Raw genomic sequence first — 27,012 nt, forward strand, 5'->3', positions numbered from 1 at the left:
CAGGGACTGGGAGACTAGTCAGGATCGAGGAAAAGATTAACAGAGAAAAGTACAGAGATCCTCGATGAAAACGTGCTCCAGAGTGCTCAGGACCTCAAACTGGGGCGAAGGTTCACCTTCCAACAGGACAACAACCCTAAGCACACAGCCAAGACAACACAGGAGTGGCTTCAGGACAAGTTTATTAATGTCCTTGAGTGTTCCAGCCTTGAACCCGATCAAACATCTTTGGAGAGACCTGAAAATAGCTGTTCAGCGATGCTCCCCATCCAACATGACAGAGCGTGAGAGGATCTGCAGAGAAGAATGGGAGAATCTCCCCAAATACAGGTGTGCCAACCTTGTAGCGTCATACCCAAGAAGACTCAAAGCTGTAATTTCTGTAAAACCTGTTTTTGATTTGTCATTATTTGGTATTGTATGTAGATTGATGAAATAAACAATTTAATCAATTTTAGAATAAGGCTGTAACGTAACAAAATGTGGAAAAAGTGAGTTCACTGTATATATACATATTAATACAGACTAGCTCAAAAATAAGTGAAAATTGACACATTATCCTATGTATTATGATAATTTTCTGGTAAAGAAAAGTGGAGGTGCAAAACATTTTCAGGGGGACTTTTATTCTGGAAATTAGCCGTATGATGACCTGGCCTTAATGCCGCTATGTTCACAATGCTAGGCCGTTCTTATTATACATCAGTGTGCTGGGCAGGGATTGGGAATTAACGGGCGTACTGTTGCAGTTATTTTAATCGCTTCGATCAAAACAGTGATTTATCGACTACACTTCTGGTAAGCAATATTTGTTTTATATATACCACTCATATCCCCATTTGTTTTTCTTTTGATGCAAGGGAAAGCTGCCTAGATAGCTAGTCACTATCTGAAATTCCGACAGGGAGGGACAGCAGGGAAGGAAGGCTTCGGGAATTACACCCACTGGTCCAAAACAGAAACTAGGTAGCTAGCTGGTTATTATCTCTAATTTCGTTCTTATTCTCTAATGCAATGCATAAGTGGACGAGAACATATCACGTGCTTTCAATAAAGCTAAACTGTTCAATCAAGTTTCAATCAATCGAGTCAGTTTACTTGATTTCGCCAGAGCTTGCCCTAGGTGTGTCAGTTAGACAAGCAAGCGTCACACTTAGACCAGGATCTGTCATTACTCCCCTGTTCTAACCAGCTAATAGAAAACTATTAGAAGTAGCCTTTCTGCCATATCAGTCAAGAGCCATATAGCTTGATAGCTTCCAGCCATGAAGACTGGTTTACTAATCGTATTGTGGAAGCCAGGGATGTGGAGAAATCCACCTACTTGGAGAGACTGACTCGTGTAAAGCCCAGCAAAGGCAAGCTGCATTTCTCCTCAGTAAAGCTGTCCTGTAACTGATGCTAGCTAGCTAGATATTTGACTAGCAATAATAGCAACCATTCCTTAATCCCCAGTCATTACTTGAACCGGTCTATCTATTTGACTTAGTCACCTATACTATTTATGGTCATCGGCGAGATTCGCTGAAAAGTAACAGTTCACTTGCCTTCGTTTCTATATTAATGTGTTATAATAGGTTGATTACGATCTGGAAAGAGTCGTTTTACAGAGGGTTAATAGCAGCCAGAGACAGCATCATGCTCGCATTGTTTTGGTCTGACACCCCGAGGGGGAGGAGCGTCCCTGGGTACGTCACCACGCATCTGGCAAGGCCCTTTTCACCTGGCTGGCTCCAGACCAGACTGGCCTTGTTGTTCAACCTGCATTTTGATAATGGGACTTGAATTTAGAAATGAATTGAATTGATTGGGCCAGTTCAAAAGACCCGGTAGACCTAGACATTGTGATAATATTCAGAAAGTACCCATGGCACTTCTCTCCCTAGAGTCTCCCGCTGTTCAGTTATTCTACCATCCATGGCCATGTAATACTGGCTGGGTAATAATTTGTTAATAATGCGGCCCCATTAAGTGCACCGTCACTCCTTTCACACACAGTCACACACCCGCCACAGTCAAAGCGGATGTGTGATGAGTGTTCTGGCACCAAATCAGTGCTGTTCATTAGACGATGGATGGATAACTTGATAATAAAAGTTGATGCACCTTTTTTTTACTTTCGCGAGGGAAAAGGCCTAGAAAGTATAAGGACTGTTACTTGGTTCATCGCGAACGGCGATCAGTTTACCCACCATTTTTCTAAAACCTCTACATCACTGGATGTGACGATGGTCAAACTCGTGTTGAGCTGCGTCCAGAAATTCACACAGTTCCTATAGTGTGTCCCCGCCCATAGGGAAGACAAGGAACAAGTAGCCAATGTTTCCCAGCTACATCCTGACTGGATGAGGGATGGGGCGGGAGACATCTCTACATAGAGGAAGGCTGTTCTTCTCTGCTCAGTTTATGACCATTTAGTCATGTCATTCTGGAGCTCTTAGTCACTAGTCAGGCCTGTCCAGAAACAAGCACCAGTCTTGAATTATAATGGAGTTATAATGATGCTGTTTCCTGTGTGTGTGTGTACACTGTAAGTGTGAAGTGTTTCTTGGTGGGTCTGGAATGTCTTGACTTCCTGTCAAATGTATATTTGGCCTTAAACTCTGCTGCTTCCTGGCTAGAGGCCATTTTCTTCCTCTCTCTCTTCCCCTCTCTCGCTCCCTCACCCTCTTTCTGTCTGTCTCTTGTTCTCTCTCTCTCTCTCTCTCTCTCTCTCTCTCTCTCTCTCTCTCTCACCCTCTCGTCTGTCTGTCTGTCTGTCTGTCTGTCTGTCTTTCTTTCTTTCTTTCTTTCTTTCTTTCTTTCTTTCCCTAACCCTATACTACTTCATAATGAATCACATGTCATTTTTGTGAACTTAATGAAATCTATTAAGAACTATTCTGTGTCTCGTGTCTCTCAGGCCTCGGCCTCAAGGTGGGGCAGAACAAAGTAGGTGGTGGGGCAGGAAGGCCTAGCCCCCCCCATCCTGACAAGAGGCCAGCCCCAGCTTCTGCTCCAGTAGCCCATAGCCTCTTCAGGACCAAGCAGGGACCATGAGCACAGGCAAGCCCAGTGGAATCAAGCCTCCCAGCAAGATAAGCAGGCCAACTGGATTACCCACACGCACCTCCCCTTCCTCTAGTAAGAATCAGCCGCAGGGCTCATTGTGTGTGTGTGTGTGTGTGTGTGTGTTGTTGCTGCTGATGATGATTGTTTTTCCAGCTGCTCCAAAGCCCGTTCCTCCTGAGAAGTCTCCCACCCAGGATGGAGAACTAGACTACCAGGTGGGGGAGAAGGTGTGGGTCAACGGCAACAAGCCAGGATATGTCCACTTCCTGGGGGGCACGCAGTTTGCCCCAGGCCAGTGGGCCGGCATCGTCCTGGATGAGGCCATCGGAAAGAATGACGGGTCGGTGGCGGGGGTCCAGTACTTCCAGTGCGAGGACGGCAGAGGAATATTCACACGCCCCTCCAAGCTGACCAAGACGGCTATGCCAGAGATGGAGGCCAACTGTGGGCAGCCTAACCCTGGCGAGACAGGGGCCAACTCCCCTACCGCTGCTGCTGCCGGGGCTGCTAATACCACTGGTAACAGCACCAAGACACCGCTGAGCAGAACCATGACGGGCAGTGGGTCAGTGTCCAACCTCTCTGAGACAGACTCAGCCAAGAAGACCAGAAGAGAATTGAGACTGGGAGACCGCGTGCTGGTGAGTGTGTATGTTTGTGTGTGTGTGTGTTTGTGTGTGTGTGTGTTAGCTCACAGCTCTCGTTCCTTCTCTACCACCTCCCTCTCTATCTGTCTCTCCGTCTTTCTCGCTCTCTCTCCAGGTGGGAGGTAATAAGTCGGGGGTGGTGAGGTTCATGGGGGAGACAGAGTTTGCCAAGGGGGAGTGGTGTGGAGTGGAGCTGGACGAACCACTGGGGAAGAATGATGGAGCCGTGGCTGGATCCAGGTTAGATATGTGACACACAGGTTTATTATCAGTGGTTAAAGCTGTACCTGTAGAAAAAGTATTTTAAAAACAACGATAACGATTAAAAACATGTCCTTCTCTAAATATTCAAGTGTCATGAAATTCAGTGGTTTGAAAGTTTGACCTGTATCGAGAAAGTCTTAAAAATGATACGTGTTAAGAATCTGTCCTTCTCATGTGATTCAGGTATGTTCTGGATTTTTGACATCCTCTGTTATCCTTTTCAAATGCCTCCAGGTACTTCCAGTGCCTGCCGCGGTACGGCCTGTTTGCGCCGGTCCACAAGGTGAGTCGTATCGGCTTCCCCAGCACCCTGGCTAAAGCCAAGGCCTCCTCACGGAGACGCTCCACCATGAAGAGGAGTCCTAGCGGCTCCTCCTTGAGCTCCCTGAGCTCTGTCACCTCCTCTGTTAGTGGGAAACCCAGCCGCGCTGGCCTGGTAAGACACACACGAACACGCTACTGAAAATACACACACGCACGCATGCACACACACACACACACAGCGTCCTTTATCTTCTCCCTGCTCTCTCTTCTCTCCACTTGTGTCCGTCTTATCTGAATGTGTCCTCTCTATCTCTTCCCCCCCTAGCTGACCGAGACCTCGTCGCGGTATGCTCGTAAGATCTCTGGCACTACAGCGCTACAGGAAGCCCTGAAGGAGAAGCAGCAGCACATCGAGCAGCTATTGGCCGAGAGGGACATGGAACGCGGGGAGGTTGCCAAGGCAACCAGCCATGCTGGGGAGGTGCAGCAGGAACTGTCACTGCTCACGAAGGTTCAGGGGCAGGTGAGGGGAGAGAGCACAGACAACACACACACACACACACGCACACACACAGAGACAGACACACTCACACACACACACACAGACAGACAGACAGACAGACAGACAGACAGACAGACACACACACACACACACACACACACACACACAGAGACAGACACACTCACACACACACACAGAAAAATACAATACACGTGTAATATCCATCTCCCACACATGCTTTATGTTGTTGACTTATAGCAAACCATGTCAATGCATTAATATGGCGTGTGTGTGTGTGTGTGTGTGTGTGTGTGTGTGTGTGTGTGTGTGTGTGTGTGTGTGTGTGTGTGTGTGTGTGTGTGTGTGTGTGTGTGTGTGTGTGTGTGTGTGTGTGTGTGTGTGTGTGTATGTTAGTATGTTATGGAGATGGAGGCTAAGCTAGATCAACTGCGTGAACTGGTGGAGACAGCAGACAGAGACAAGGTGGAGCTGCTGAACCAACTGGAGGAAGAGAAAAGGTGGGTGGTGGGGTGTGGGTGTGTGTATGTGTGTGTGTGTATGTGTGCGTGTGCGAGGGAGGGAGGGTAAATGAGAATTGTAGTCGATGGAGGGGTTTTATGGGTTGGTTAGGTCAATATCGTTCTCTATGTTAGTATTTCGAAGTGCAGCGTTTGGAAAGCGTTGCTGTTTTTAGATGCCTGGTGTGGGATAGAGCCTGGGATGTTGGAGGAGAGGAGAAGAGGATGACTCTTTCTACCTGTCTGACAGGAAAGTGGAAGACCTGCAGTTCACTGTGGAGGAAGCTTGCATCACGAAAGGTGACCTAGAGGTAAACAAATGACCCAGTACTCTGATTCTCTCTCTCTCTCACACACACACCTGCTAACAGAACCCAGACAGTGTTATTTGAGATGATGTGATGGTGTTACACCTTTCGTATTTCAACCCCGAATGAAACACTGATGCAGAATTCCTTCATATCAGCTACTTCATTTGGTCTGTCATGTACATCATTCCCTCATCTGTACTGTCATGACTCAACGTTTTGTTCTATGCCACACCCTTTGTACACTCGGAGTACAATGCTGGGTGTGTATTGTTAGGTTATAAATGAACCTATTAACATCAAGGATGATTAGTAAAGCTTCAACCCATTGGGTCAATACAGCTGCATAAGACAAAGACATATTTCCACCAGTGGGAGTATATAAAGCCCAATGTGGGTGGAGTCTCCTCCTTCTCTCTAAACATTACATCTTTATTGCTAGGCAGGAAGTTAAGTGATACGGGCAATAAACTGTTCCTTCTCCCTTAATGTAACCTGACCTCAACCCCCTTCCTCACTAATCCACAGCTCTCCACCCTTATCAGTGCCTGCCAACATGTGATCGTCTTCCCTGCACTCAGTACATTCCAAGCTTAATTGCCTCCACCATATACAGATGATCATTAACTTCTGGTCTAGACCCTCTCAGGACCATAGCACTCAATATTTCAATAGGATACCTGATAATTAACACTATTCCAAGTTTAGGAGTCAGAACCCAGAATCCATCAGTATAACATATAGTTTCACCAGTTGACCAGGACTCTCTCGTCATCTCTCATTGGTTAGCTCAAGTTCTCTCACTCATCTGATTGGTTAGCTGAAAATATTTTTCATAGTCTCTCCTCAATATAGCTACTTGGTAAATTTGATAATGTTCTGGTTCAGTAGCTCCAGCAGTTTGGGGATGTGCTTCTTTTTTGACCCTTATTCTCTACCCACTACAGTGTACATGTTGGCATGGTGGTGAGTTCTTTGTCCTCACAAAACTCCGCTTTTGATTGTGGCTTTTGCTGCTGTATTAATAAAAGTATTCACAGTGGGCCTGATGATATTCTTTTAGTTATCCACACATTCTTTCTTTCTTTCTTTCGTTCATTCATTCATTCAATTCAATTATTCATCTGATCATCTATTTCTTTAATGTCTTTCATTTCTCAGCTCTCATCAATTCACTCATTCATGAGTTCATTCATTTGTTTTCTTTTGCTATTTCATTTGCTCGATTATCATTTCTTCAGCCACTTTCCTCCGCCCAGTACCCTACCCTGAACTTTAGTCACTGTTACTAGCCCAGTACCCTACCCTGAACTTTAGCCACTGTTACTAGCCCAGTACCCTACCCTGAACTTTAGCCACTGTTACTAGCCCAGTACCCTACCCTGAACTTTAGCCACTGTTACTAGCCCAGTACCCTACCCTGAACTTCAGTCACTGTTACTAGCCCAGTACCCTACCCTGAACTTTAGCCACTGTTACTAGCCCAGTACCCTACCCTGAACTTTAGCCACTGTTACTAGCCCAGTACCCTACCCTGAACTTTAGCCACTGTTACTAGCCCAGTACCCTACCCTGAACTTTAGCCACTGTTACTAGCCCAGTACCCTACCCTGAACTTTAGCCACTGTTACTAGCCCAGCACCCTACCCTGAACTTTAGTCACTGTTACTAGCCCAGTACCCTACCCTGAACTTTAGTCACTGTTACTAGCCCAGTACCCTACCCTGAACTTTAGCCACTGTTACTAGCCCAGTACCCTACCCTGAACTTTAGTCACTGTTACTAGCCCAGTACCCTACCCTGAACTTTAGTCACTGTTACTAGCCCAGTACCCTACCCTGAACTTTAGCCACTGTTACTAGCCCAGTACCCTAACCTGAACTTTAGCCACTGTTACTAGCCCAGTACCCTACCCTGAACTTTAGTCACTGTTACTAGCCCAGTACCCTACCCTGAACTTTAGCCACTGTTACTAGCCCAGTACCCTACCCTGAACTTTAGCCACTGTTACTAGCCCAGTACCCTACCCTGAACTTTAGCCACTGTTACTAGCCCAGTACCCTACCCTGAACTTTAGTCACTGTTACTAGCCCAGTACTCTACCCTGAACTTTAGTCACTGTTACTAGCCCAGTACCCTACCCTGAACTTTAGCCACTGTTACTAGCCCAGTACCCTACCCTGAACTTTAGTCACTGTTACTAGCCCAGTACCCTACCCTGAACTTTAGTCACTGTTACTAGCCCAGTACCCTACCCTGAACTTTAGCCACTGTTACTAGCCCAGTACCCTACCCTGAACTTTAGCCACTGTTACTAGCCAACTGGTACTCAACCCTGCACCTTAGAGACTGCTGCCCTATGTACATAGTTATTCAACACTGGTCACTTGAATAATGTTTACATACTGTTTTACCCACTTTGTATGCCACTTTGTATGCCTACCCACTTCATATGCCAATGTTGTTGTTGTAAAGTGGGATTAAAAGGGATTTAATTGTCATTTTTTGTCAACGATCTACACAAAATACCCTGTAATGTCGAAGTGGAAGACACATTCTAAGATTTGGAATAAAAATCATGAAAACGAAAACACTAATATATCTTGATTAGATAAGTATTCAACCCCCTGAGTCAATCAATATATGTTAGAATCACCTTTGGCAGCGATTACAGCTGTAATCTTTCTGGGTAAGTCTCTTAAGAGATTTCCACACCTGGATTGTCAACATTTGCCCATTTATTATTTTCAAAATTCTTCAAGCTCTGTCAAATTGGATGTTGATCATTGCTAGACAACCATTTTCAGGTCTTGCCATAGATTATCAAGCAGATTTAATTCAAAGCTGTAACTTTGCCGCTCAGGAACATTCACTGTCTTCTCAGTAAGCAACTCCAGTGTAGATTTGGCCTTGTGTTTTAGGTTATTGTCCTGCTGAAAGGTGAATTCATCTCCCACTGTCTGGTGGAAAGCAGACTGAACCAGGTTTTCCTCTAGGATTTTGCCTGTGCTTGCTCCATTCCACTTCCTTTTTATCCTGAAAAACTCCCCAAGCATGCAGATAACATGATGCAGCCACAACTATGTTTGAAAATATGGAGAGTGGTACTCAGTAATGTGTTGTATTGTGTTGTATTAGATTTGACCCAAACATAACACGTTGTATTCAAGACAGAAAGTGAATTGCTTTGCCACATTTGGTGCAGTATTTATTACTTTAGTGCCTTGTTGCAAAAAGGATGCATATATGCTTGCTTCTTTTCACTCTGTCAATTAGGTTAGTATTGTGGAGTAACTACAATGTTGTTGATCCATCTCCGGGCTACTGAGTTAGGAAGGACGCCTTTATCTTTGTAGTGACTGGGTGTATTGATACACCATCCAAAGTGTAATTAATAACTTCACCATGCTCAAAGGGATATTCAATGTCTGCTTTTCTTTTTTACTCATCTACCAATAGGTGCCCTTCTATGCGAAGCATTGGGAAACCTCACTGGCTTTTGTGGTTGAATCTGTATTTGAAATTCACTGCTCGACTGAGAGACCTTACAGATAAGTGTATGTGTGGGGTACAGAGATGAGGTAGTCATTCAAAAAACATGTTAAACACTGTTATTGCACACAGAGTGAGTCTATGCAACTTATTATGTGACTTGTTAAGCAAATGTGTATTCCTGAAATTATTTAAGCTTGCCTTAACAAAGGTGTTGAATACTTATTGACTCAAGATATTTCAGCTTTTAATTTGTATTAATTTGTAAAAAAAAAAAGAAAAAACATAATTCCACTTTGACATTATGGTGTATTGTGTTTAGGCCAGTGAAACAAAATCTCAATTTAATCCATTTTAAATTCAGGCTGTAACACAACAAAATGTGGAAAAAGTCAAGGGGTGTGAATACTTTCTGAAAGCACTGTATATTCTGTATTCTAGTCAAGGCTCATCCTATATAACTACTGCTGTACACACCTTTTCTATTCATATACTGTCCATAATGTCTATACACACCATATACATCTATATTTATATTCTGGACTCTGACATTCATTGCCGCTGAGAGAATCTTTTCTCCCCATGCTGCTGACGACTATTTCTGTCCGCTCATACAGGAGTAATAAAGGCCCAGTTCACTAATTTTGTAAAATAAAAAATATATATATATATATCTTTTATTTTACAAAATATAGTACACTGCTCAAAAAAATAAAGGGAACACTTAAACAACACATCCTAGATCTGAATGAAATAAATAATCTTATTAAATACATAAATGGAGGTCTGGATTTGGAGTCACACTCAAAATTAAAGTGGAAAATCACACAACAGGCTGATCCAACTTTGATGTAATGTCCTTAAAACAAGTCAAAATGAGGCTCAGTAGTGTGTGTGGCCTCCACGTGCCTGTATGACCTCCCTACAACGCCTGGGCATGCTCCTGATGAGGTGGCGGATGGTCTCCTGAGGGATCTCCTCCCAGACCTGGACTAAAGCATCCGCCAACTCCTGGACAGTCTGTGGTGCAACGTGGCATTGGTGGATAGAGCGAGACATGATGTCCCAGATGTGCTCAATTGGATTCAGGTCTGGGGAACGGGCGGGCCAGTCCATAGCATCAATGCCTTCCTCTTGTAGGAACTGCTGACACACTCCAGCCACATGAGGTCTAGCATTGTCTTGCATTAGGAGGAACCCAGGGCCAACCGCACCAGCATATGGTCTCACAAGGGGTCTGAGGATCTCATCTCGGTACCTAATGGCAGTCAGGCTGCCTCTGGCGAGCACATGGAGGGCTGTGCGGCCCCCCAAAGAAATGCCACCCCACACCATGACTGACCCACTGCCAAACCGGTCATGCTGGAGGATGTTGCAGGCAGCAGAACGTTCTCCACAGTGCTCAGTGTGAACCTGCTTTCATCTGTGAAGAGCACAGGGCGCCAGTGGCGAATTTGCCAATCTTGGTGTTCTCTGGCAAATGCCAAACGTCCTGCACGGTGTTGGGCTGTAAGCACAACCCCCACCTGTGGACGTCGGGCCCTCATACCACCCTCATGGAGTCTGTTTCTGACCGTTTGAGCAGACACATGCACATTTGTGGCCTGCTGGAGGTCATTTTGCAGGGCTCTGGCAGTGCTCCTCCTGCTCCTCCTTGCACAAAGGTGGAGGTAACGGTCCTGTTGCTGGGTTGTTGCCCTCCTATGGCCTCCTCCATGTCTCCTGATGTACTGGCCTGTCTCCTGGTAGCGCCTCCATGCTCTGAACACTACGCTGACAGACACAGCAAACCTTCTTGCCACAGCTCGCATTAATGTGCCATCCTGGATGAGCTGCACTACCTGAGCCACTTGTGTGGATTGTAGACTCCGTCTCATGCTACCACTAGAGTGGAAGCACCGCCAGCATTCAAAAGTGACCAAAACATCAGCCAGGAAGCATAGGAAATGAGAAGTGGTCTGTGGTCTCCACCTGCAGAACCACTCCTTTATTGGGGGTGTCTTGCTTATTGCCTATAATTTCCACCTGTTGTCTATTCCATTTGCACAACAGCATGTGAAATTTATTGTCAAACAGTGTTGCTTCCTAAGTGGACAGTTTGATTTCACAGAAGTGTGATTGACTTGGAGTTACATTGTGTTGTTTAAGTGTTCCCTTTATTTTTTTGAGCAGTATATATATACACTATTTATAGAAAAGTATGTGGACACCCCTTCAAATTAGTTGATTCGGCTATTTCAGCCGAATGCTGACAGGTGTAATTAAATCGAGCACACAGCCATGTAATCTCCATAGACAAACATTGGCAGTAGAATGGCCTTACTGAAGAGCTCAGTAACTTTCAACCTGGATGCCACCTTTCCAACAAGTCAGTTCGTCAAATTTCTGCCCTGCTTGAGCTACCCATGGTCAACTGTAAGTGCTGTTATTGTGAAGTGGAAACGTCTAGGAGCAACAACGTCTCAGCTGCGAAGTGGTAGGCCACACAAGCTCACAGAATGGGACAGTAGCGCGTAAAAAATTGCCTGTCCTCGGTTGCAACACTCACTACCGAGTTTCAAACTGCCTCTGGAAGCAACGTCAGCATTTGGACTGGACTCTGGAGCAGTGGAAACGCGTTCTCTGGAGTGATGAATCACGCTTCACCATCTGGCAATCCGACGGACGAATCTGGGTTTGGCAGATGCCAGGAGAACGCTACCTGCCCCAAGGCATAGTGCCAACTGTAAAGCTTGGTGGAAGAGGAATAATGGTCTGGGGCTGTTTTTCATGGTTCGGGCTAGGCCTCTTAATGCTACAGCATACAATGACATTCTAGACAATTCTGTGCTTCCAACTTTGTGGCAACAGTTTGTGGAAGGCCCTTTCCTGTTTCAGCATGAAAATGCCCCCGTGCACAAAGCGAGGTTCATACAGAAATAGTTTGTTGAGATTGGTGTGGGAGAACTTCACAGGCCTGCACAGAGCCCTGACCTCAACCCCATCGAACACCTTTGGGATGAATTGGAACGCCGAATTGGAATGTTCGACGAGCAGGCGTCCACATACTTTTGGTCATGTAGTGTGTATATATATATATATATATATATTTATCAGGGGTGCTGCAGCACCCTCGAAACCCTTACTTTCCGCGGACATTGCACATTGCAATATTTCATTCCTTTCTTTAAATTGTTTTGATTTCCGTTTATTGTTTGGTATTACTGCACTGTTGGAGCTAGGAAAATAAGCATTTCGCTACACCCGCGATAACATCTGCAAAAAATATGTCTACGCAACCAATCAAATTTGATTCGATTTTTACTTTCTTGTTTTTTCCCCATCCATCGCCTTCTTATTAAGAGCTCTCTCATCTCTTCTTGGCACGCCTTTTCACTTCTCACATCCTGTCATCTTGTTTCTCGCCTCCGCACCCTCTCTTCCCCTTGCTCATGAAGAGGGTGATGTCACAAAGCCTTCATCTGTCTCTCTCTCTCTCTCTCTCTCTCTCTACCTCCCTCTGGCGCTTACAGAAGAGAAAGAAGGATAAAGCGATGATGTCACTGATTGCAAGATCTTGTCAAGAAAGTGTTCGAGCACTGGGAACCAAAGGGAAGAGAACCGAATCCACCAGATGGAGCGGTCCTTAAAATAGATCCAGGCAGATCCATAAATACATTAGACAGAGTTTGGCAAACTCAATGAATCCAAGTTGCCAGACAAATGCTTAGAATGATTAGAACATTATCTTCATGTAACTCTTGGAGCCACCATGGAGGCTAGTTAGCAAAACTCTGTACTTCTGTGACTCAACCAACCAAAGACCCAAACAGAGGTAGTTAGGGTGGGGCTCAGTCTCATAGAGGTGAACTTTAGAGGGTTAGAGTCCTTTTATAATATTTAGGCGGTCTCAAATGGCACCGTATTCCCTATATGTCTCTTTATATGGGTCTGGTCATTGAGGATTTGGCTTAGTAGAATCATTGGAATAGAATAGAACCCACTGGAATAAAACATTTGGCTCTCATTTGCACTTCCTACTTTCTGGTCTCTGCTATGACATCATCGTTTGCTATCCTTGTGTGCGGCATGGAGCTGGCATGTGACGCTGGTGTTGGTGTGTTCTCCTCTTCCTCCTCTTCCTCTCTCTGACTAACAGACGCAGACCAAACTGGAGCATGCCCACATTAAGGAGCTTGAGCAGAGCCTTCTGTTTGAAAAGACCAAAGCTGACAAACTGCAGAGGGACTTAGAGGACACTAGGGTAATACCATCATAGGCATCATATATCCGACATCATCGGGTAATACTTCTGGATCTAACGGTATTTTACGTTCTGGACACTGTAGGGTTGGGCGATATGTAGTGTGGATTAGTCATGAATCGCGATATGGCTGTGCGCGATATATTGTGTAGTTATTTTGCGATATCGATGTCCACAATCGTCTGGCCACAGCATTCCACAATGTTTCTCCTGCAAGCCCCAAACCCTCTGGAACAAAACGCTGTTCTCATGCTGCTGCACTAATGCCTGAGTCTCAACTGCACACTCTTACATTGCCTTGATACTGTTTTTCATATTGTAAATAAATTAGATTGGATTCATGTTGATATGTATTTTTGTCTGTATTGCCCAGTCCTACATCAAAGAAGCTGGAGGGGCTAGGGCTGGCCCTCTCTCCACTCTCTCCCCCCTTCATTCCCCAATTTCATTCTCCCTCCTCTCTTCCCTCCCTCCCTCCCCAGGTGGCCACAGTGTCTGAGCGGTCTAGGATCATGGAGCTGGAGAGAGAGGTGGTGGAGCTGCAGTTGAGACTACGGTCCTCCCAGCAGACAGGGGGTGCTGTGTCGCTGTCACCAGAGGAGCTCAGCGATCTCAAGGCCCGGGCCCAGTCCCAGGAGAAGAAGGTAGGGGGTATTGTAGTACTGGTTAAAAAACATCCCCTTAAACCCTTTGCCAGTGATGGGCGACTTCAGTATTGGCCTGCTGATTGTCCAGGCTTTAGATTGCAGCCCGGCTTTGGTTCCAGCCTGTCTGTGCAGGCATTTGTTCCAGCCCGGTCATACCCATAGTCTTTGCATTTACAGTCATCTGGTTTTGCATCCCTTTTGACATTACAATGTCTCCCATCTGTCTTCCCCTTTCCAGATCAGTGAAATTAGTGTGGAGCTGGACAACAGGCAGGAACAGCTTCGCTCTGTGAAGGAGGACAAAATCTCCCTGGAACAGCAGCTAACCAGCCTGGTGAGACACATGCACGCACACACACGCACACACACGCACACACACACACACACACACACACACACACACACAGAGACAGACACACTCACACACACACACACACACACACACACACTCTCACACACACACACACACACACACACACACACACACACACACACACACACACACACACACACACACACACAGACACACACACACAGAGAGAGACAGACACACTCACACACACACACACACACACACACACACACACACATACAGACACACACACACACAGACAGAGAGAGAGAGACAGACACACTCACACACAGTCATGATGACGAGAGTCATTATCCTTCCCTGTGTAGCTCATGGAGAAAGAATGTTATTGCTCTCTAGTGACGTTTGTTGTGAGGTTGTTTGTTTGTTGACCATTTCAGAGACAGAAACTGGACGCTGCAGAGAAAGACAACAAGACGATGGCACAAACCATGCATGGTAAACAGACATACAATAGAAACTTTCCACTGAAAGTTATTTTGAATGAAGGAGTAGGTTTAATCTGGGTTCGGGAAACAGGCCCTATGGGAGGTGCTGGTAAAGATTCATTATGAAAAGTGAAACTATCTCTACGGCTTTTGTTGCAGAGCTGGAGAAGAGAGTGGAGCAGGCGGGAAAAGAGAGGGAGGCACAGAGAGAAGAGAACCAACGCAAAGAGGAAGAGCTTCAGGATAGACTGACGCAGGTGTGTGTGTGTGTGTGTCTGTTTTCGAGTGTATAATGATGAAGATGGTGTTTCTGTCCAATGTGTGTGTGCCTGTATGTGGACAGGTAAAGAAACGTGTGTATGCAATGTTTGTAGCGTGACGTATGCATGAAAACAGCAGCTGCGACACGCAAAGGTCACAGTATGTTCTTTCATCCAGGCCCGCTGAACCCGAGCTACATCTCTGAGGCTGAAGCTATAGCTTAACGATGAACAACATGAATATATGACAAACACACACACACACGCGCACACGAACGTCGCTAACTTTTACCCGTGTGGCTTTAAAATGCAGCGAGGCGTCTCTTCCGTGTAATGTTTACGTAATTAAATAAGTTAACGTACCAAAATGCTTAATTCATTAACATCGACACATTACTTCATTCAATTTTCGTAACATTTTTGAAAAGTCGTTCTTGTGGATTTAGACATCTTTTAGATGTAAAATGATAGTTTTAATCAAAAGTTAGTTATCGATCAAAAATAAATTCTAGAATTTTGATATGTTTACGAAACATGTCCCCTCCCCCAGGCTGCTGAGTCGTCAGAGAGGACCACCCACTCCGTGGAGCAGCTGACCAATGAGAAGACAGCGCTGGAGGCTCAGGTGAGGAAAAGGGGGCAGGGCTCAGGTGAAAAGTCAGCTTGTCATGTCGCTGATGCAAAGCGGGCTTTAATGTGGTCATACGTGTGCTTATGTAAGCTGTGTGTGTGTGTGTGTGTGTGTGTGTGTGTAGGGCCACGCGCATGTGTGTCTGTGTGCATAGCCCAAGGGTCTTGTACTTCATATTCACTTGAGTATTACAGCATGGACGTATGAGTACTGGTCACCACATAGACCCAGTCATGCATAAAATACTCCTGGTCATCTCTTGTTCTCTCTCTCTCTCTCTCTCTCTCTCTCTCTCTCTCTCTTATATCTTTTTCTCAGTCCCTTGGCCACTTTGTTGGACTCTTCCCTCTCCATCCGTCTATCTCTGTCCCTCTGTCGTTCTGTTTTTCTCTGTTTACTCTTCATTCTTCTCTCTCTGTTTCACTCTTTCTTCCAGTCGACCCGTTGCTCTTTACTGCCCTCTTTCAGGACATCTCTGGTATTACCGCTCTCTTCCTCATCGCTCTCTTCATCCGTCCCCTCTTTCTCTCTCTGTCGATGTAGCTTTTTTTGGTCATCCTTTGGCTCTATCTCCCCCCCCCCTTCTCTCTGGACATAGTGACCCAGCCAGGCAAGCTGTGTCTGTATGCTCCAGATGGTCAGTCTGATGACTGCAGGGAAACAGATTAGAGGGGCACACACACACTTAATCTGTGGAGTGAATTGCTTTGTGAGTGTGAGTGACTGTGGGTGTAGTTTCCAGTTCGATCTGAACTGAGCCCTTCCTACTGTTCTACTGTCCTAATCTAGTAATGAACCCTTAGTAACCCTCCCTAATTCCTATCGCTCACACTTAGTGTTTTTCCTACCAATAACACTTCCCAGGCAGGGTGGGATGCCTAGCAAGGCGGGCAGAGGCTAAAAGGAGAAGTTAAACAGGTCCTTCTTGAAGAGGGCTCAGATGAGGTGCTTCCGTAGCTCATTTGGTAGAGCTTGGCACTTGCAACCCCAGGGTTGTGGGTTCGATTCCCACGGGGGACCAGTATGAAAATATATGCACTAAGTACTGTAAGTCACTCTGGATAAGAGCATCTGCTACAATGTAATGAGATTATAAAAATGTTCTGAAAATCACTTTAAATAGAGATGCTGGTGGAGTGAATTTAGTTTTGTGGAGGGTGCTTAGCCACTCTCTCTCAAACTCACAGTCAATGTTATTCTAACACAGGCTATTCTAAGTGCTGCGATGCTCTTACTGCCTCTCCTCCCCTCCCTCTCCTCTGCACCCGCAGGCTGTGATGTAATCCGGCACATGTTAGTGTGAGTCACAGCGGCAGTTTGGCTGTGTGTTGACCATGCATGGCTGACCAGAACATTACATTACTTGTACACACTCATATGTAGGATTTGGGGCTGTGACGTCTTGGAATTTAAGGTTATGGTAATTGGCCAGGCCAATGTGCACGTCACTGATATAACCATTCAGAAAAGGGGAGGTCATTAATTCTGTTTGTACACTTGTTTACATAGATATGCTTATTAATAAAACCTATTTGAAACAAGTCATTACACTTCCTTGTTATCATGGTATTACATTATGATTATTCAGGGTAAATATGAATCATTCAATTAAGAAATGCCAGGTTGGAGAGAATCTGTCACGTTTCCGTATTGACACAACATTAACGGAGTCAAAATAAAGATATGAGACTACCTTGTCCTTGTCTGTTGGCTTTTCTGCATATAAAACCATTTAATACAGATCCTATTTTGACGCACAAAACCATTCAAACGAAGTCCGATGGGTTTTATCACACTTTTCCCGAAATATTTGCATAACGTCACTAACCCTGCTGCTGCGGTCATTCGACAGAATTGGCATATGTTCCTGAAAGAGAGGACGCCGTAATGAGAGAAATAATGTAGCCTACTGAAAACAGGCCTTTTACAAGATTAAATCATGACAGCATTTGATTCTTATTAAAGAGATGGAGTCCAGACATGCTACTTTAGGAAACTTTCTGGAAACTTTAGGAAACTCACACATGCACACCCACGTAAAAGCACCCATCAATCAAAGCCACTAGCGTATGTCAGACATTAGCAAATATTCTCATTTCCTTTAATTAGCTAATGTTGCGTAAAATGTTGTGTAAAATGGGCGCCAATCCTCTTGAATCTGGCATGGTCTAATTTGATAAGGAATCTTTTCTCAATTTATAGACTAATCAACCCTGATCAGGCCCGGCGGGCCCTGGCCGAAATGCCGCCATAAGCAAGACCCCAAAAAATGGCCTGTTCCTATCCCTGCAAAGTAGAACAGTAGCCTAGGCTATACAGTTTCAGCCCCCAATGCACTTTTGTGAATGCCCATGTGGTAGCCTACCATTTGTAAAACAGGCCATTTACAGTGTATCTCTGTCATTTGGTCACATTCATTTCTGTTAAGGCACGTATTAATAACAGTAATTTACCGTTCTCATTCTCAGAGCGGAAATGTTGTCTGCAGAGTTCACAACCTGCTACACTTGTGAGAAACAAGTTCTGGTTTATTTCACACCATAATTTACGTGCTCCACGTGAGCAATGAGCATGTGTCTGGTTTCTCTGTCCTGTTGCTGACGTAGCGCGCGGCTGGGCTGGTTTCTCGCAAATGTCAAATGTAGGAAAGTACCCAGCTGTGCTTTTCAGTCATTTTTTCTTCACCTCACATAGTAAATCAACAAAGTTTTTTTTCTTCATCCATTCAAATTATAATAGTTCCTCACAGTATTTGAAGAATCTTTCCAACACTCTCCCCCTCGATAATCCGTGTCGCTGATAACTCGGTTATGGACATGATGCGTGCACTGATTTCTATTTGAATGATGGTACATTTAATCTTCATATTATAGCATAGCTGTCCCTGTCATACTTTCCTTGCCAATTCATTATCTTATAGCCTACTTTCAGTAATGCCTAAAGTAGGCCTAGTTTTTTAATACGTTTTAAAGGCCTGGAAATGTGCATTGTATAAAATAAAGTCTAAACTTTTTTTTACTGAAGTGTTTAGTTTATAAATTCGACCACAAGCACACATAAAACGTCAAAAAGCCATATGTGTAAATTAGTCAAATCATGGAGGATAACACAATAACGTCTGGGTCTTGTTTCCATTGTGGTCCTCTTGAAACAAGATGGCTAGGTAAGATCCAACATGGTTGAACACAGCATGACAGCGAGATAATGAAACAAAATCAAAGAAGAACATCTGTCTCATCATTGCAGTTAGTGGGTGGGTTCTATAGCTCTAAGTTAACTCTCTAAGTGCCATAGCCTAGCGCTCTAAGTTAACTCTCTAAGTGCCATAGCCTAGCGCTCTAAGTTAACTCTCTAAGTGCCATAGCCTAGCGCTCTAAGTTAACTCTCTAAGTGCCATAGCCTAGCGCTCTAAGTTAACTCTCTAAGTGCCATAGCCTAGCGCTCTAAGTTAACTCTCTAAGTGCCATAGCCTAGCGCTCTAAGTTAACTCTCTAAGTGCCATAGCCTAGCGCTCTAAGTTAACTCTCTAAGTGCCATAGCCTAGCGCTCTAAGTTAACTCTCTAAGTGCCATAGCCTAGCGCTCTAAGTTAACTCTCTAAGTGCCATAGCCTATAGCTCCACACCCCCGCACATCTAGCAGATTAGCTGCTCGAGCATTAAAGGACAGTTGGAAAGAAGAGGAGATGTATAACATTTAATACACAGACTAAGTTAGAAAAACAATTGCCTATAAACGTTAGTAAACACTCCCGCCATTAGGTCAAGTTTATCTACATTAAAATAAAGAAAAGAAAAGAAAATAATAAAATAATAAATGAATGTAGGCCTATGTAAACGGTTATGATGGTTATTTTATTTTCATGATGGGCTTCATCCGTAACTGTCAGTTACACGTTATTCAATCACTGTCACAGCCCTAGTAGGATACTGCATATCCATGTCATATCCATGTCATATCACTGTCACAGCCCTAGTAGGATACTGCATATCCATGTCATATCACTGTCACAGCCCTAGTAGGATACTGCATATCCATGTCATATCCATGTCATATCACTGTCACAGCCCTAGTAGGATACTGCATATCCATGTCATATCACTGTCACAGCCCTAGTAGGATACTGCATATCCATGTCATATCCATGTCATATCACTGTCACAGCCCTAGTAGGATACTGCATATCCATGTCATATCCATGTCATATCACTGTCACAGCCCTAGTAGGATACTGCATATCCACGTCATATCCATGTCATATCACTGTCACAGCCCTAGTAGGATACTGCATATCCATGTCATATCCATGTCATATCACTGTCACAGCCCTAGTAGGATACTGCATATCCATGTCATATCCATGTCATATCACTGTCACAGCCCTAGTAGGATACTGCATATCCATGTCATATCACTGTCACAGCCCTAGTAGGATACTGCATATCCATGTCATATCACTGTCACAGCCCTAGTAGGATACTGCATATCCATGTCATATCCATGTCATATCACTGTCACAGCCCTAGTAGGATACTGCATATCCATGTCATATCCATGTCATATCACTGTCACAGCCCTAGTAGGATACTGCATATCCATGTCATATCCATGTCAATCACTGTCACAACTCTAGTAGGATACTGCATATCCATGTCAGTTTTATGAAACAACAGTATTGGTCTGAACATACAGACCCAGTGATGGCTATTTTATTGCTTTCAAAAGAAACCTATGTGATTGGCTGATCTCTGAGAGGGAAACTTTATGATTGGGAAAGGGGGATACATAGTCAGTTGTACAACCGAATGCCTTTAACTGAAATGTGTCTTCTGCATTGAACCCAACCCCTCTGAATCAGAGAGGTGCGGGGGGCTGCCATAATCAGCATCCACGTCTTTGGCACCCAGGGAACAGTGGGTTAACTGCCTTGCTCAGGGGCCGAACGACAGATTTTTACCTTGTCAGTTGGGGATCCGATCCAGAAACCTTTCGGTTACTGGCCCAACACGCTAACCACTAGATTGGCTGATCTTTGAGAGGGAAACTTTATGATTGGCTGATCTAAATCTGTGTGTGCTCCAGAAACAGAGATGTTGCTAATGGAAGTGGAAGGAGGCAACCCTCTCTTTAGCTTTTACCTTTATGCAGGGCAATATATAGACATAATATAGAGGTATAACAGAGCCAGACATGTACATTTTAGTCATTTAGCAGACGCTCTTATCCAGAGCAACTTACAGTAGTGAATACATACATTTCTTAAAAAAATGTTTCGTTGTACTGGCCCCCCCGTGGGAATCGAACCCACAACCCTGGCGTTGCACACACCATGCTCTACCAACTGAGCCACAGGGAAGACCTAGAAATCTATAGAGCTACCTTTATGGATCACAACGGTTGACCTTTCAGTCAGTCAACTTGGGACGTTGAAGGGTGATCGAGTGAAGCGTTTTCTGACAGACAGCGAACGAAGCATGAAGATGGGACCAATAGAGTCCAGCAGAGATTGGAAGTGTCTCTGTGTGTGTCTGCGTGCATCCGTGACTAAGTGAGTGAGTGAGTGAGAGATTATGAACCTCTGTGAGTGAGTGTGAGTGAGTGATATTGTGTGTGCCAGAAAGAGAGAGAGTGAAAAAGGGAGAGAGAGAGAGAGATAGTGTGTGTAGGCTTGAGCGATATACCGTATACCAGGGTATTTAGACATACCGATGGTATGATTTTCAATATCACCTTGTGGGGGCTGCGGGGTGTGTGTTATAACTATACGTTAACTATCTAAGATATGTCAGATCAATTATATCCAGCTCAGGGCTCTAGACAGCTATGCATTTGGTTTGCTAACTTACTAGCTAAGTGGCTAGATGTCAAAATCAAACTTCTTAGTTACAGCAGAGACATTCAATCCCCTCCTGGATCAAGATCCCTGTTGCCTAAATTGTTTTGTGCTTAAAATAAATAAATATATATTTATTTTTATTTAACTAGGCAAGTCAGTTAAGAACAAATTCTTATTTATAATGATGGCCGACACCGGCCAAACCCTAACCCGAACGACGCTGGGCCAATTGTGCGCCGCCCTATGGGACTGCCAATCACGGCCGTCTGTGATACAGCCCAGGATCGAACCAGGGTCTGTAGTGACATCTCTAGCACTGAGATGTACTGCCTTAGACCGCTGCGCCACTACAGTACCAGTCAAAAGTTTGGACACCTACTCATTCAAGGGTTTTTCTTTATTTTTACTATTTTCTACATTGTAAAATAATAGTGAAGACATCAAACCTATGAAATAACACATATGCAATCATGTAGTAACCAAAAAAGTGTTCACACTCTTGGCATTCTCCAGCTTCACCTGGAATGCTTTTCCAACAGTCTTTAAGGAGTTCCCACATATGCTGAGCACTTGTTGGCTGCTTTTCCTTCACTCAGCAGTCCAACTCATCTCAAACCTTCTCAGTTGGGTTGAGGTTGGGTGATTGTGGAGGCCAGGTCATCTGATACAGCACTCCGTCACTCTCTTTCTTGGTCAAATAGCCCTTACACTGCCTGGAGGTGTGTTGGGTCATTGTCCTGTTGAAAAACAAATGATAGTCCCACTAAGCGCAAACCAGATGGGATGGCGTATCTCTGTAGAATGCTGTGGTAGCCATGCTGGTTAAGTGTGCCTTGAATTCTAAATAAATCACAGAGTGTCACCAGCAAAGCACCCCCACACCATTACACCTCCTCCTCCAAGCTTCACGGTGGGAACCACACATGCGGAGATCATCCGTTCACCTACTCTGCATCTCACAAAGACACAGCGGTTGGAACCAAAAATCTCATATTTGGACTTATCATACTGTCACGTAGAGTAGGCCAGAAGGCTAAACTGAAAAACCTAACCTCTATCAACTAAAACGACGGCAGAGCCGCAAAAGTACTTCTGTGCAAGGGTGTTTATTTACATAGTGAATCCGGAAGAAAAACAACAGTACTGCCATCCAAAGTATACATTATGGGGACAGCTTAAAAACAATGCTACCCCATCAACAGCACAATCCAAAATGGTCCCCCCCTTTGAACCGAAAGAGAGGCTCCTTTTGTAGGGGAAGCCCCTCCCATCAGAACATACCCAGCACTAATTAATTAAGCTTCTCTTGGGAGGGAATTTGACCTGCACACGGACCACAGAGCCCTGACCTGGATCAAGACCATGAAGGAACGGAGTTCTCGTGTGACCAGGTGGTATCTGGAGCTCCAGCCCTTCAGGTTCTGTGTCCGTCACAAGGCAGGAAAAGAAAAAGTCACGGCGGACTACCTATCCCGAACCTGGTCGCTTCAGGAGAGGAGGAAGGTAATGTGCCTCTCTGCTCCGTTATCAGCTACGTTAACAATGTGGGTCGACACACAAGTTAACGTAGCTGATGACGGAGCGGGGAGGCGCTATGAGTGTGTGTGTGTGTTAGTGTACCAAACGCTGCCCATGGCCAGTGACGGACTTCTCCGTCACACATACCAAAGGACAGATTTCCACCGGTCTAATGTCCATTGCTTGTGTTTCTTGGCCCAAGCAAGTCTCTTCTTATTATTGGTGTCCTTTAGTAGTGGTTTCTTTGCAATAATTCAATCATGAATGCCTGATTCACGCAGTCTCCTCTAAACAGTTGAAGTTGAGATGTGTCTGTTACTTGAACTCTGTGGAGCATTTATTTGGCCTGCAATTTCTGAGGCTGGTAACTCTAATGAACTTATCCTCTGTAGCAGAGGTAACTCTGGGACTTCCTTTCCTGTGGCGGTCCTCATGAGAGACAGTTTCGTCATAGAGCTTGATGGTTTTTGCGACTTCACTTGAAGAAACTTTCAAAGTTCTTGAAATGTTCCTGATTGACTGACCTTCATGTCTTAAAGTAATGATGGACTGTCATTTCTCTTTGCTTATTTGAGCTGTTCTTGCCATAATATGGACTTGGTCTTTTACCAAATAGAGCTATCTTCTGTATACCAACCCTACCTTGTCACAACACAACTTATTGGCTCAAACGCATTAACAAGGAAAGAAATTCCACAAATTAACTTTTAACAAGGCACACCTGTTGATTGAAATGCATTCCAGGTGACTACCTCATGAAGCTGGTTGAGAGAATGCCAAGAGTGTGCAAAGCTGTCATCAAGGCAAAGGGTGGCTACTTTGAAGAATCTCAAATATGAAATATATTTTGATTTGTTGAACACTTTTTTGGTTACTACATGATTCCATATGTGTTATTTCATAGTTTTGATGTCTTCATTATTGTTCCACAATGTAGAAAATAGTAAAAATAAAGAAAAACCCTGGAATGAGTAGGTGTGTCCAAACTTTTGACTAGTACTGTATAGTTTAAATAAATACTGCCCTTGTGTGCACTTCCGGTAATACCGTATACCCCGGTATGTTACAGAAACAGTATGACGGTATGAAAATCTGGATACCGCCCAACCCTAGTGTGTGTGTGTGTCAGAGAGAGAGAGAGCAGCAGAGGGTGGGGGTGGGTGAGGGAGGAGGAACCTGTTGGGATTTACATAACGAAGGCGCTGCTCCTCGCTTTAGTACACGCGACCACGTGTGTGTGAGCTAGCTAGCGAGCGTGTGCCCAGGCAACACACACACACACACACCCCCTCGCTCTCTTTCTCTCTGGCGTGCGCTGTAGGGGGTGGGAGCTGATGGTTTATTGATGGGGAGTCTGCGTTAGTGCGTGTGCTACTGGGAGAGAACACTGGGGAAAGATAGGGTACAGTATTGACATTAGGAAAGATAGGGACTGTTCTGCCACTGGGACAGACAGACTAGAGACCAGTACTGGGAGAGAGCGAGAGCTCTGACAGAGGGACCACGCTGTAGGGTAGAGCAGCGGATGTGGCTGCCCTGCGCCGGGTCTATCCAGGCACAATCTACTCTCACTACCAGGTAAACACAGCTGTTTTGTTCCTCGCACATCAGGTTTCTTATATGTTTGTGTCGTCTTTCAAATGGACTGGGGATGTTTTAGCTGATTCTTTTTGAGTCTGTATTTCAAGCTGTATTCCAGCTGTTCGGGGAGGACTTGCTCTTGAGTGGTAATTGAGGGAGGATGAGTGAGGACGATTTGAATCTGAAAGTGCAGGAGGTTACTGATTTAGATGGTTGTGTTTTCAGGAAGAGATGGTCGTTTGCGGCCTTTGGGACTGAGGATGAGCGCTTAAGTTTGCTGTCTGGTTGTTTGTATGCTGTCGGCTGTGCGTGTCTGCGTGTGTGCGTGTGTGTGTATGCTAGTATTCTATAGATATGGAGTCTGTCTTCAGACAGATGTTATTAGATTATCCGGTCTAACATTGCTGTGCTCTTATCCTCTGAGGATACTAGTCGAACATCTGTCACGAACACAAACAAGCTATGAAATGTCCCAGTGTCAGAGCAGCATCCTCAATCAGGTCTTCTTCTCTGCGTGTTGTGTGCGTTTGTTAGTATGTCACACCTCCGTGGACTAGTTCAGGGTTCTGTCATGTAGACCGGCTCACTTTAAGGTAGAGATCTTCGCAGGTCCAAATACCTTTTCTCTCCGGTCCGGTTCGGGTCCTGTTTGATGGACATGGAGTACAGCTCCCGACCATAGCTCTGCATAGACTTTGGTCCAACCGGGTTGGGTCTAGGTCTGGTTGTTGTCGGTTCCGTTCGGGTTCGGGTCTAATTCGGGTCCGGGTCAACTTTTTGGACCCGAGAAGATCTGTACTCTAAAGCATCCTGGATCGGTCACTCACATGTCAACCAGATACAGATACTGTAGAGGTGATAATAGCTTTGACAAAATGTTAACATGCAACAACGACACACAGCACATGACTTACAGTAAGAGATTGCATTCAGGATTGCGCTCCATCTGCCATGGATCGGTTACTCACATGTAAAGCCAGATGATTGGAGATAATAAATAAAAAAATACACTAGAAATATATCTACTTTATGTTAAAACGCAACCGAACAGACAGCACGACAGCACATGACTTACCATGACAATCCATCAGGGAACTTTTTTTATTCCGTGCCGGCAGCAGTACTGTAGCAAAGAAAAACATTGATTCCGAAGCCGTGTTTATGTCCAGTAAATGAATTATTGACATGGTCACACGCACTCACATACTGTACACTGCCACAATGGGACTCTAGTCTAGGGGAAGCATAACAACAGAAGAGGGGTTGTTCATTGCTAGTCAACATGCCCTCACTTTTCTGGTGGAAGTTTCCACTTGTTTACCTAACATCCCTTTCGGATGTCAGGTGGCCAAGATTTGTCTGTGATATGTTTGCTTTGACAAGTATAAGAGTTCATTTGAATAGAAATCCTAGAAACCAAGATTTTGCATCCCATTAGCTATTTTTATGCCATATTGTTTAGAAATAGGAGTGGGAGTAAGAACAAACAGAATGCTTAAAATGATTTCAAGTTTGACTCATGATTTGAACGCTCATGGTTTGATCCCCCCCTGTGCTGCTGTCCCTTTAGAAATGAACATGATCTTTTCAGTCATTATCATCATCTCTGCATGGTCTCTAATGCCTCAGAGGATCCATCTCCTCCCAAATGGTGATTTAAGTGGCCATGATCTTTTTCTGATGAGCTGGGAATAAAGAAACAAAATAATGCTAGAAGTAGGGAAACGGAGATATCTAGTTCGCTGCCTGCATTCAACCGAAATGTGTCTTCCACGTTTAACCCAACTCCTCTGAATCAGAGAGGTACTTTGGAATTCTGCTGTTTCAGCACCTCGAGCTTGAGAATGACTGCCTTAATCGACATCTGGGAGTTTTTTGGGGGTTTAACTGCCTTGCTCAAGGGCAGAACGAACAATTGTTCCAGCTTGGGGATTCAAACCAGTGACCATTCGGTTACTGACCCAACACTCTTAACCGCTAGGCTACCTGCCGCCCAGGCGAAGTGATTTAATCCCTCGCACACTTATGGCACTGTGCGTATGTTTGGCAGACAGCTTATATGATGAGTAATGGTGCTGGTCTTTGTGTACCGAGGAAACGGCTGTTTCAGTGGAGCAGAGTAACTCGGCAGTGTGTCTTCGTGTTAATGTTCGCGACTAAGACTGTTAGAGAGGCGTGAAGAAGAGACGGCTTTATGTTTACTGTTTACTGTGTGTCTAAGTCTCTCTCTCTCTCCTCTCTGTCTCTCTCCCTCCTTTCATCCTTCTTTTCCCTCCGTGTGTCATTCTCCAGCTCGAGGCGCTGAAACAGCAGAATTCCAAATTCCAGGAAGAACTCAGTCTCTCGCAGGAGCGGAGCACCTCGGAAAACCAGCGCATCGGAAATCTGTGCAAGGAAATGTGAGTACGACCGAAGGTTATTATGCTTGCTCTTTGGGTGATCTAATCTGT

The 27,012-nt window shown here is 44.8% G+C and overlaps 1 protein-coding gene across 2 annotated transcripts in view; it reads left to right on the forward strand.

Moving 5' to 3' along the window:
* Positions 1 to 664: 664 nt before the first annotated feature.
* LOC115159257 (CAP-Gly domain-containing linker protein 1) overlaps positions 665 to 27,012 on the forward strand; it is a 35,569-nt gene continuing 9,221 nt past the window's right edge. The window contains exons 1-15 of one of the 2 annotated variants that reach the window (XM_029708804.1): positions 665 to 798; positions 2,903 to 3,123; positions 3,205 to 3,692; positions 3,814 to 3,938; positions 4,197 to 4,398; positions 4,552 to 4,749; positions 5,143 to 5,246; positions 5,497 to 5,557; positions 13,185 to 13,289; positions 13,772 to 13,933; positions 14,175 to 14,270; positions 14,690 to 14,747; positions 14,897 to 14,994; positions 15,548 to 15,622; positions 26,855 to 26,961. In XM_029708804.1, the coding sequence (XP_029564664.1) occupies positions 3,036 to 3,123; positions 3,205 to 3,692; positions 3,814 to 3,938; positions 4,197 to 4,398; positions 4,552 to 4,749; positions 5,143 to 5,246; positions 5,497 to 5,557; positions 13,185 to 13,289; positions 13,772 to 13,933; positions 14,175 to 14,270; positions 14,690 to 14,747; positions 14,897 to 14,994; positions 15,548 to 15,622; positions 26,855 to 26,961 (1,967 nt within the window). In that variant the 5' untranslated portion in view covers positions 665 to 798; positions 2,903 to 3,035. The remainder of the gene's footprint in view (positions 799 to 2,902; positions 3,124 to 3,204; positions 3,693 to 3,813; positions 3,939 to 4,196; positions 4,399 to 4,551; positions 4,750 to 5,142; positions 5,247 to 5,496; positions 5,558 to 13,184; positions 13,290 to 13,771; positions 13,934 to 14,174; positions 14,271 to 14,689; positions 14,748 to 14,896; positions 14,995 to 15,547; positions 15,623 to 26,854; positions 26,962 to 27,012) is intronic. The other variant, XM_029708805.1, reaches the window with a different exon arrangement.

Source organism: Salmo trutta, chromosome 23 (assembly GCF_901001165.1).
Source record: "Salmo trutta chromosome 23, fSalTru1.1, whole genome shotgun sequence".
NCBI classification, from domain to species: domain Eukaryota; kingdom Metazoa; phylum Chordata; class Actinopteri; order Salmoniformes; family Salmonidae; genus Salmo; species Salmo trutta.